General features: G+C 31.3%; 1 protein-coding gene across 5 annotated transcripts in view; it reads right to left on the reverse strand.

The window, feature by feature from the left end:
• The window catches only part of SNX13 (sorting nexin 13), a 139,440-nt gene that overhangs the window by 24,009 nt on the left and 103,340 nt on the right, over nucleotides 1-12,091 (reverse strand). For 3 of the 5 annotated variants that reach the window (XM_037737892.1, XM_017526928.2, XM_017526929.2), the window contains 3 exons: nucleotides 8,662-8,699; nucleotides 4,688-4,757; nucleotides 539-711 (listed from right to left, as the gene is read on the reverse strand). In XM_037737892.1, the coding sequence (XP_037593820.1) occupies nucleotides 539-711; nucleotides 4,688-4,757; nucleotides 8,662-8,699 (281 nt within the window). The remainder of the gene's footprint in view (nucleotides 1-538; nucleotides 712-4,687; nucleotides 4,758-8,661; nucleotides 8,700-12,091) is intronic. The other 2 variants (XM_017526925.2, XM_037737893.1) reach the window with 2 other exon arrangements.

Below are 12,091 nucleotides of genomic sequence, written 5' to 3' on the forward strand. Positions count from 1 at the left end.
CTTCTATAAAACAAGAGGGTTGTATTAGTAAGAACTGAAAATATGATTTGGTTAATATTAAATTTATTTTAGGTTGTGATTCAAAATAACTTGAGTGATGTATCAAGGATTCACTTCACCATTACACTGCTAGATGAAGCTGCCATTTAAACTAACTTCTAGGTTTAAATTATGCCTTCAAAAACAAAAGCACAAAATGTACTACAGCAATGCCCATCCCTACTTTCAAACTAAGCCCAAAAAACTCTGAAAAGCACAATATACACACACATATTTTAAAATCAGAAACATGTATTCACTTTAATTTTCCAAGATATTTTTACCCTTGATATTTTGTCACTAGTCCACAATGGTTAGGACTGATAAAGTGTTCAACATTTATTACTTAAATGCTCAGATTAATTCTAAGATTTATGGTGACTATACCAAATATTCTTACCTTTTATAAAATTAATATCTGAGCATCCTCAGAATTATTTGTAATCAAAATCAAATCAAGAAACAACATAAAATGCACAAGTTTTTAAAACTTTATTACCTGTTCAGTGATTCTCATGTGGAAGTCATGAAAGTCACTATAACGACGATAGGTTTTCCACATTTCCTCACTGTTTAGGTTACGCCGGTGTACAGTGATGGCATATAATGCATATGTCTTGCCATGATCATTACAAACGCCTGCCACAGCATATGGGTCATAGTCAGCATATACTAGTCATTTAAAACAAAATGAAGAGGAACAAAGACACAAAAAAGGAGGAAGACGAAGAAAACAAAAAAGATAATATGAAATGAAGAAGAATCTGAAATGACAGACTGAGACAAAAGGATGTCCCCAAAGGAAAGATTCCCATCCTCCATGCTCACATTCATAAGGTATTACAAATAATGGCTACAATACAAAATAAACTAAGTTTAGTGTGACACTATCAACCACAAAGCAGTATCTATTACGATTCTCTCTTCCAAAGAGCTTTCTGTTACCACATCACTACATCATTACATTACTACATCTAACATACCTCAGAGTGTAAAATTAGAATTTCTTAAATTTAATATAGAAAAAAATAAATAAGATTTTGTACTAGACTTCACTCTTCAGTTGTATTACAATTAAAAGCTTTACAACTAAACAGCAACAGCCACAGGATAAGATTTATCTTCTGGCAATTTTATTTTTCTTTCATAATGTTAAACAGTTCACAAGTACAGTTTATTCTGGGCATTTTTTTTTCAAAGTATTTTCCTATTAATTTGCCACATACCAAGCAAGTCAGGTAATCTTTAAAATCAAGGCCCATTCCCATTTTGTACTAATCTTAAGTAAGGATATGCACTTCAAATACTTTTCTTTAACTTGTCTCTCTGATGTTCCATTTCTTTCTCTTCCTGCACTCTAGAATCTGGTCTCCAAAAGTTGAGTCTCTTCTCATCTGTATCTGGTCTATTTCTTAATCTATCCTCTGACCTTAATTTCAATCACTGTATTTTTTTATCTCTAGAATTTTATTTGGTTTTCATAGTGTTTATTCTTGTCACAGGATTTCTTTCAAGGAATATTTTTAACATACTTATGACCCAGTCTATTAAGACTGGTATCTCCAGGTTCACAGGATGCAAATTATCTGCTGGTTCTGTAGGCTTTCTCTTATTGTGGTTCCTATTTCTTTCTGTTGCTATTAATTGCTTTCTGTAAGCTCATTTCCAACTGGTTTTATTTCTCCCTGGGTCTTCTGAGTGCCCTGGGCTAGGGAAACATTCACATGGAACAGTGTCAAGTGTCACCACTCTAACTGCTGGTTTCAGTGATTCAGAAATAATTTTAGCTTGAAATTTTGTGATACATAATCACTTGAGGACAGCTAAGTCCAGACACACCCATGATGGGATGCCAGCTGGGCTTTCAATTTTTTGTGGGTGACAGCAGATGCCATTTCTAATCACGATCTTGACATTTCTTGTTCTTTCTGCTGAAGGTAGGCTAAGTTTTCCTAGTTCCTCTTTGACATCAAGCTGCCTTTTGTGACATTACGATTTATGCGAAGGACTTTATTCCAGCTTCGCACAGCCTTGGCCCATCCTGCCTCTTCTAAACTTGAGGACGTGAAAATGCAACCTACCAAAATCAAGACCCGGTCTTTATGCTATATGAGCCCCTTGCTTTAACATCCCTTCAATTCCCTAAATTTATTTTTCCTCATGGTCTATGGCACCTGTAGATTTCCCTTTTCCGCTCTTCTTGTAATACTGTTTTCAGCCTTTCTATGTGTGAAAGGCAGGATTTCCCATAGCAGTTCAGACTACTATACTAACCAGAAGTCTAAAACTGATCTTGCAATAATAGATGACATTGATTCGTAATTGTGAATAAAAGTGGTCAAGTTTTGGGGCTAAATATTTTGCTATTTTGTGTATAACTCGGCAGAAGAAGTTCAGTATAGCTTCTTGGTAAATTAATAGTATAAACATTAGAACACTCTGTCGGCAACAGTAGTTGGACAGAAACTCTTCCCAAACTTTCATAAAAATTTTACTAAGATTTGTATTTTCTTTTCAAAATTGTCTTTCATTCGCTTTCTATGTAATATCACTGTTTCTGAATTGAAAAAATGTATGCCTAGAAATACACTTTGGACATCTTGCTCTGTAATTAGCACTACTATTCACTGTTCATCTTGTCCAGTTATCTTTCTCTCAGAGACTTATACAAATCAAACAGGACAACACTTTTTAATCATGTTAGAGAACCACCATTTCTCAATGGAGATGGCATGGCAACAAGGGAATGGTTTTTATCAGGTGTGTCCAAGATAGGTTTGGGAAAGGAAAATAGAAAGCAGAGGCCAACTAGGCAGCTAACCATCATGAATTAAAAATTAACAAGAACAAGGAGAATGGCAGGGAATGAAAAAGAAGAAATATAAGAAAGCATTTTAAAAAAGAATAATCAGGATTTGTCAAAAATTCACAGGCTTGGAAGATCACCCAGGGTGCATGCACCATAGGAAGAATAATGAGGTAATTATAAAAGAAATGCAGAAGACATCAAGGTAATTTGACTTAAAGGAAGATAAGGGAGTTACAGATACTGGTTTTGTGAAGATGATGATTTATCTAGAAGGGTTTGTTTTTATTAATTAGGCCAATGTTACTCATAGCAGGTGATCTGCAAACTATTTGCTAATAATTCTTATTCTGTAAAAAAAATAGCACCAGAAAGTAAATCAACTTTATTACTAATCATACTGTTTAAGTTAGCTAATACTTTTTAAAGCAAGACTTCTCAATGAAGGAAGCAACAAACGTACTAGACTACCACTCTTGTGTGTGTACTGCTTCCTTGGACCATTCTTTCAGTAGCACTGGACTAGTCTATAAGCTCCTACTTTTTGAAACAAAGATGTTGAAGACACAGGATCTAGAACCAAAGAGACTCTGAAGTCCAGCTGGTAAAATATTTATTGAACCAACAATCAAATATGATGCCTGTTATGCATAATTACCAATGTAATTAATTAGTTCCATAACAACCTTATGAATTATGTAGTATTGTTATTATTGCCGTCCCATCTTACAGATAAGGAAATTGAGATACAAAGACGGAACTTACTCAGGTTTACCCAGCTATTTTTTTTTAAACTAGACCTTAATTTTAAATGGCTCACCCATCTATCAATTGGCAGAGCTGGGGTCTGAGCCCAAAGAATTCTGTCAAAAAGTTGTACTATTCACCACTATATTATGCTGCCTCTTCAGTGTTTATATGTGTTTGTCAGGCAGAAATAGTTTCTTAAAATTGCCTAGCACAGTGCTTCCATACATTTTAAGAAGTTAATAAATACTTGTTTTATTCCAGAAATCTGGCAGTGAACAAATGTCAATTGAGACTTCAGTTCCAGTGAGAAGAAAAAGGAAACCAAGAACTATTTTTAAAAGATGTAAATTAATTGTCTTCTAAACTATACTATACTGTAAAATCTCTTCGGTGTCTAAAATGTAAGCATAAAATTGAATCAAGGTATATACCTTAGTATGTTTACACTTCAGTATATAATATGACAAACAAACACACTCTTGTATTCTAAGAAGAGTGAGAGGTCAGATAAGAAAACTGTCATTATTTAATACTCATTAGTATTATCTAATAACTCAATGGCATTGATGAAAACTGATAACTTTTCCTGGGTTTACTAACAATTCTCCATGTATGCTGAATGATCACAAAGTTTTAGAGGTTTCTCACCCCATTCAAGCACTTCCTGAAGTTCTGCGAATTCCTATACCGGGAGGCTTCATTTACCACAGTTATCTAGCCTGACTTTGCATGTATAAAAACTAATCCTGAACTAAGATCACTCCAGAAAAAATTTAATGAGAATTATACAGACAATTATCAGCCAGACCCAAGCATCAAAGAGGAAAAGAATGGTTTCAGAGTTTATTAGAAATGGTAAAACACTTAGAATATAAGCATTTTCAAATGTTGATAGTGACAATCTTAGATCAAATACCCAAATACATAAGCACATAAATATCATAGAATTTAATGAAGGACATGCTGCGGAAGAAAAGTAAAAAGAAAATATGACTAAAGAACAAAAAACATGGTTAATAAAAATAAATGTGAAAAGTAATTTAGGGATAATAAATAGTTTTAATGTAATAATTATACTTCAAAGTCTCTTACCAGTGTCTGAAATGTAGGCATGAAGTTGTACTGAGTCATCAGAAGACACATTTGAAAGGTCATCTAAAGACTGAGAAAAAAAAATCAGGATACAAATTTTTAAAATTTTATACGAAAAAAAGTGTCAAAGATTTCTACATCATATATGCATTACAATTACTCATTTACATGCATGTAAACTATATATTATTTCTATCCCTCCATCCCCTCCACACACAATAATCTTTTCTATTTAGGCTAATAGAAAAAAAGCAAAGATTAAGAAACAATAAAACAAAATAATTTAGTAATAAATAATCTATTAGATTATTTAATCCTTAATTGCTTGTCCATCTACTGTAACTTGTTACTTTTCAATTATGGTCCTTACATGGCAAGAAAATCTAGATAAAAATAAGTAGACATATTCTTAGCATTTATGTTGAAATATACCAGAACCAGCTCTGTATTTTTTAACTTAATATTTTTGTTAACTTAGAAATAATTTTTAAATTTAATTCAGATTTCTTATCTATAAAATGAGAATACCACCTAAGTTACAGAATTATGTGAAGATTAAATAAGACATAGAAGACACTTAGAAAACTGCCTAATATAACAAATGTTAGCTATTATTCTAATTATTTATTAAATGAGGTGAATCCATAGACTATGATAGATTTTAAATGATTAATTTTCAAAAGCAACTCCATAAACAAATTCCTATTGACTCAAAATGAATCTTTTATAACTACGGCCTTTGGGTCTAAACTTTAAAAATGTTTTGCCACGTATACATATATACACACATACATAAAAAGGAACACATTCATACAATGAAATCAGACTGCAGAGTTAACATGGCAGCCTACAACTGCTCTGCTTAGAAAAGACTGCTTTCAGAATCTGGGAACTCAAATTTAGGCAAGATTCCCAGCATTCCCTAATCAGTAAGAGTGGTTTACTATACCTAAACTATCTATACAACAATTGTTTATGCTGAACACCTGCTTTCCTTCTGGGAGTCCGAAATTTTGGCGTGTGTGATGTAATCTGCCTCCGATAGAAAACCTGTACATTTAGTCTCCAATGAGTTTTCCTGGTGGCAACATTTTACACATGTTGTCTTGCTGATTTTGCTTTATAACCTTTCATGTTAAGAAATTCTAGCCGTGAGTAAGTCTATGGTGGGTCCTGTGAGTTTTCTTAGCAAATCACTGAGCCTGGGAGTGGTCTTCAGGACACCAAACACATATAATTTAGACATATTTCATGTACTTACATTATTCACATGTCACATATTCATGTTACATAACTCAGATATATTTCACACTTTAAAAATAATAGAATGTGAATGAGCTTTTGAGTCCTAACATAATATTACTATTACTATTACTAAAAAAGTCATCTAAATGACTTAAATGCAACCATCCATATGACACAAAGTCACTTAAATTAAGGCAACTGCATTCTAAGAACGTAAAAAATTTATCTACTAAAAACTGATTGTTAGTAGAAGCAAAACGTGATAATTCTAGAGACAGAATTACATAGATTTTCTTCAGATAATCCACAAGACTTTATACAGATAATCCACAAGACTTCCCTGGTCAACTCAAATGGCAAAGACATCAAATTAAATGAGATCTAGTCCATGCTCTACTACCAATGTACCTTAAGAGGCTTTAGCCATATCAACTACTTTCTCGGATTTCAGTTTCCCAACGGTAAAATGGGGCTAATACCTGCTCTACATCTCTGTCAGGACATACTGTAAATGAAAATACTTTGGGGGGGAAAAAAAGAATGCACTTCTTTTTACGTGCTCAAGAAAACATTTTAATAGAAATAGCACAACATTTACTTCAACATTTTTATGTGAAAGAAGACTCAGAGGAAATGGAATATTCTACCAAATTTATATTACCTACTGTAACTTCTTCTGTTTATAAGCCAGCACAGGTAACACAATCTACTTTTTTAAACAAAGCATTATTAATAATGGTAACCTTCCCTTGTAATGTTAACATTTAAAATGCTAAATGTATTTATCTCCTTAAACATGTTAGCATCTCAAACTATGCAATTCAAAAGTTGTTAAAAGGCTTTGTGGAAAAATGTCTTTTTATCTCATTTAAAATACGCAATTTGTAAATACTGTTTTTGTTACATATGATAAAAACATATAGTTATAGTACACAAGTAAATATCAGGTAAACTATAAAGTTACAATTGGTAAAATATAATTTATAAAACTACATTTGATTTAGAAATTTAAGAATTGATTACTTAAAAGAGAATTGTGATTTCAAAACCAGTTCATTAATGCTATATTGAAATACGCACAATTTGCAAAGTGCTCTTTAAGTTATGGTTCTTAAACTCCTTGCAAGCAAAGGTGTTTTTTAACACTAAGAAAAAAATTGAAAATTCAATTTTACTATGATAGTTAATCAAACACAGCCATAATGGCACTAACAGAAATGCTTATAATTTACCTACCCAGCTACCAATGGCAAATGTACAAAACACCAAGCACATTAAATATCTCCTTTGTTTAGTATATCGGAATAAACTACCGTGATCTAGTTTACAATCTTAAGGTATTTTTAAAATGCAGATATTCACTAAAATTTGCCTACATGGTCCCACTACTTAAAAGTATGAATTAAACAGATTTATAGGAATAATAAAATACTCCAAGTCACTGACCTCAAGTATGACCTTTCTTTGATCCAGAGACTATTCTGGTTTATATTAACATGTGACAAAAGAGATTTCTCTTATTTGGAAAAGCATTTATTCCAGACATGGAATAAAGAAAAAAATTTTTTTTACTAGTGTTTAAACATTTACACAAGCACTACAAATGTGAATACTATAAACTTTCAAACCAAGGAAGAGTTTTGTCACATTTGGAAACTCTGCTGTATAACGAACATTATTTTTAACACTTCCTTCAAGCTCTAGGAGAAATTTCTTTTTGTTTAAAGCTCTGGAGTGTAACAAGAAAATAGTAATAATACCAAATGATTTAGAAAAACATTTTAAAACTTACAAAGTATCTGACAATTCCACGGCAGATTTGCTTTAGTGTTTTATAATACAGTAACAAAACATTTACTCAATAAGGTTATTTTAGAAGTAAACATGGTAATATAGATAACACCTAAGAAAAACTACCTGTAAAACATTTAGCTATTACAAAAGGTCTAAAACAAAAAGTAATGCAGGTAGGACGAAAAACAAAACAACACCTTACCTGTTTTCCCCCTCCCATACCCAGCCAAACTGAACTGAAACCTTTATAGGGCACTAATATTTCCTCCTAACAGAATCTCAGAAAACAAGTTATTCAACGACAATGCTGAATATACAAGAGAACTGAAATGTTCATTATTTTAGGCTTTACCCTGAATATATAAAACGCCAATGACAGTTGAGATTCTAAAAACATGTCATTCTCATCTCTAATCATAAATATGTAGTTTTTGTAAAACTGTCTAAACTTACAAAAAAAATTTTTTTTACAATGACCTGAATTTGTTTTAGTATAGAATTTAAGAAATACCTCTTGGTTTTTGGTTATCCCTACTAGTTTTATATTTCTTTCTAAATACAAGAGGAGAAAAAAGATTCCAATATAAACATTTGTGTGTCACAAACTTATTGCCTGTCATAGCACTGGTCAGTAATTTAAACACATAAATATTGGAACAGAAAATAATGAAATCAGTTTATAAAATGCACAAAAGCAATTATGCAGGTGTAGCCTAAGCCAATTTTTAAAGTAAAGATAAAATATTTTTAAGTTCTAATTCATAGATACCTTATATGTGAACTTAGCATTTTCTAAAAGCATAGTAACTTTTTACAATACTAAAGGATGATTTGGGGGCCTGTTTATATATAATGTATTTACCTATGTTAAGTCTCAGTCTTTTACACTATTTTCAAATCACTTTCATAATTAAAGTACCCATAATAGTACTTACCAAATTTATGCTTCCTGTGGGAGACCCATTAAAAGATTCTGCAGGGGGGAAATTCAACTTAGTATACAGCAAAAAACTTTAAAATAGTTCCTTTATCTAAGGTTCAAACACCAAGAATGAAAGTCACATAAGCCAAGATATAACATAACGGTAAAAAAACAAAACTGTGGAATACTCCCAAAAACTTGATCCTTTAAAGTTCCATGCTGTCGCAAACCAGACATTTAAATGACAATGTAATATGTACCTGATAGCTGGGGAAAAAACCAAAAAGGCATTCGTGTTCAGGAGAGAAATTATTAAATGTTTTTATTCTCATGGTATCAAATTAAGTTGCCTAATACATGTAAACATAAGGAAAACACTGCAGAATCAGGCCCATTAAGAAACATCAGCAATATTTTGTAACTTCTGTCTCACTGGATTAAGAAAGATTACAAATAAAATCAGTCTGTAGTGTGAGGGATAAAAAGACTGATTTTTAATAGGTCTATTAAGTCCTCTTATTCTTGGTGGTAGATTTTCTTGAAAACACTGGAAGTCAAGATTTTTACATCAATATACAACTAATAGACAAAAAGACACTTAAAACGCCATATGCAATTCCATTTAAATAAAAAGCAACTAGGAAAAATTATGTTAGAGATTAAGTCAACTTTAGGTTATTAACATTAATGTCAAGTAATAATCTTTTCCCTTAGATTGTATTATAAATCTAAGAAAATTAAGTTACCAGTTAAGGTGTTCCTTTATTAAATACATAAACAAATCTATGGTAAAGCAATATTCATATACAGTCTAATGTATGGTTTCTAGCACTTGAGGTTATTTATGAATTTGGTTCTCTAAATGGGTCTTCAAAAAAAAAAAAAAAACGAGACTATTATTTCTACAAGGAGGCAACTGATATTGCCTTCTAAATTTATTGTAAATGCTAAAGAACATTTCTTGGTTCTTCAGCCCTCTGGTCACAAAAAACTAGGAATTGCACCTAGGATTATCCCTTGGTGATACTTAAAATGAGTAAATAGTACTCCATCCTCTTTATTCAATTATATGCTATATGCCTCCTACTTCTTCTGTGGTCTGCCCACCTCTTAAATCTTCCCACCAAAGACAAGTCAAGATAAAGGGGAATTTGGGAGCAAAATAAGGCAGAGTTTACTTTCTTGATCAACAATAAGAAGATCCAGAAATACAGTATGAAATCAATCTTGGTTCACATTTAATCAAGAATTTGGTAACTATCTAAAAATATTAGAAAAGAAAAGAAAGCAATGTTCAATATGGGGAGAAAAATAATGGAAACATCAGCACTATTTTGTAACTTCTGTCTCACTAAATTAAGAAAGATTACAAATAAAATCAGTCTGTAGTGTGAGGGATAAACAGACTGATTAAACTTAAAAAGGAAAGCATACTTCATATAATTTTAAAAGACTGTGAGGCCTTCTTTTAATAAAGGAGAAAATATCTACTTTTAAAATAATTTAATAACTAAAGAAAGTAATCATGAATAGAGAGAAAGGGCAAAGGAAGAAATGAGGAGAAAAGGAGAGAGAAGAGACAGTAAGCACAAGCAAGCCATCCAGCTAATTTTCTACCTACTGTTAAGTTTGGTTAAATAGGAATGATATTTCTACTCCAGCAAAGAAAAACCACCAGAGGATACAGTACTATACCATATGATAAGATGTGGTCCATTAATTTTAGGTTCAACTGTAGACTACTTTTTAAAAACAGCAGCTACTCAATAATCCCTAGATTAGACAATTATTTCAGAATATCTAAAATGTAGTGAAAATTTCGGAATGTTTAAAAAATACATGTAGCACTGTGTAGCTTAATTTTAATTCGGAAAACTAATTTATAACAAAAAATGTGGAAAGGCCTATTTTTGATTAAATAATCTTATAAAAAGGTAAATCAGAGGCATTACTATTTAAGAAACGTAAACCAGTGGACTAAAACCTAAACACTGACAAAAACAAAAAGCTGTCAGTTATTTTAATAATAATGTTTCATATTATACCCATCACTCCACAAACTTTTTTCAAATGGTTTCGAAAAAAGGGATAGGTAATTTCACAGTATAAAACTCATCATTAAGAAACAAAATATTAGAGAGCAATGTCCTAGAAAGACAATAAGATATGTAAGTATATAATCTCAAACTGCAATCAATGGTTCAAATGTGAGGGGTTACTCAAGTACTGATATATAAGAGAAGCATATTTACTTCAGATCAAAACCAGTTTCAGAAAAAAAGAATTTAATGTACTTCATGTTTTAAAAAAATACAGTATATGATTGTGATTACTTATTGTTTGCTTCCAATAGTTGTATTGAAGAAGACAATCTGGCTGCAAAGGTATGAATGGAAGCTAAAAGTCCATTTAAAAGACTGGAAGAGTTCTTAAGTCATAGGATAAAAAATTACTTTCATAGAATACATTGCTACTATCACCAGTTTAAATTACACATTACTTAGAAGCCCATAAAATTAGGTGGTTATGACTCTGGCTTCTGAGTCATATAGCAAATCCATTTCACAAATACTAAGAAATTTCTAAAATAGATAAAATTAGTATAAACAACAGAAACTTTTATAGTAGTCATTTTAGGATGGTTAGTTGACACAGAGTTGCTATTGCAAATTTCATAGCAGCTCTATAAAAGAACATTTTTCAATAGAGATAGTAAGTACAGGTATATATTATACAACAAACTAGAGGTATATTAAATTTTACTATTCAACTTACAGAGAAAAAATTTATTTTTTAAAAAACTTCCTTCATGCAATCAAATGCAGTTAATAGATTATTCCAATTGTATACATAAACTTGAAAGAGAATTAATTAAAAAACCCAAGGCATCAGATATGTAATCAATATAAAAGTTATTACATTTCAAATGTAAACTTTGGTAATTAGATTTCTTAGATAATTTAAAACACAAAATCTCACTAGTGTAGACAGATGGACAAGAGGTGGAGGAGAGGAGAGGCTAGGAGACTTCCATAATAGAGGTATTTTTTAAAGTAGTGCTCACTATCTAATAGCTCTATTGTATTTCTATTCCCAAGTGTGCTTGTCCATAAAACCTATTCATAAGTAAATGGTCACAACTGAAGCACTTTCTTAAGATATTTAAATCTCTTCCATTTACTTTTTATTGACCTTGTTCATTTACTTGGTAGAACATACCAGCAAGTTCTTCAAATCCTAGATATTTAATTAGAGTTTAATAAATACTTCTGAACTGAATCACAAATAAATGACAACTGGGCCTAAGATTTTGGAAACTTGTGTTCTAAGGGCTATGCCTCCCGCTATTCTTATATAACTCAGTATTTACTAATAAAAACTGATACTTGTGTTTTACTTTATAAATCATTTTCTTTTTTTTTTTTTTTTTTTTTTTTTTTTTT

This window comes from Cebus imitator, unplaced genomic scaffold, assembly GCF_001604975.1.
Source record: "Cebus imitator isolate Cc_AM_T3 unplaced genomic scaffold, Cebus_imitator-1.0 Scaffold45, whole genome shotgun sequence".
NCBI classification, from domain to species: Eukaryota; Metazoa; Chordata; class Mammalia; order Primates; family Cebidae; genus Cebus; species Cebus imitator.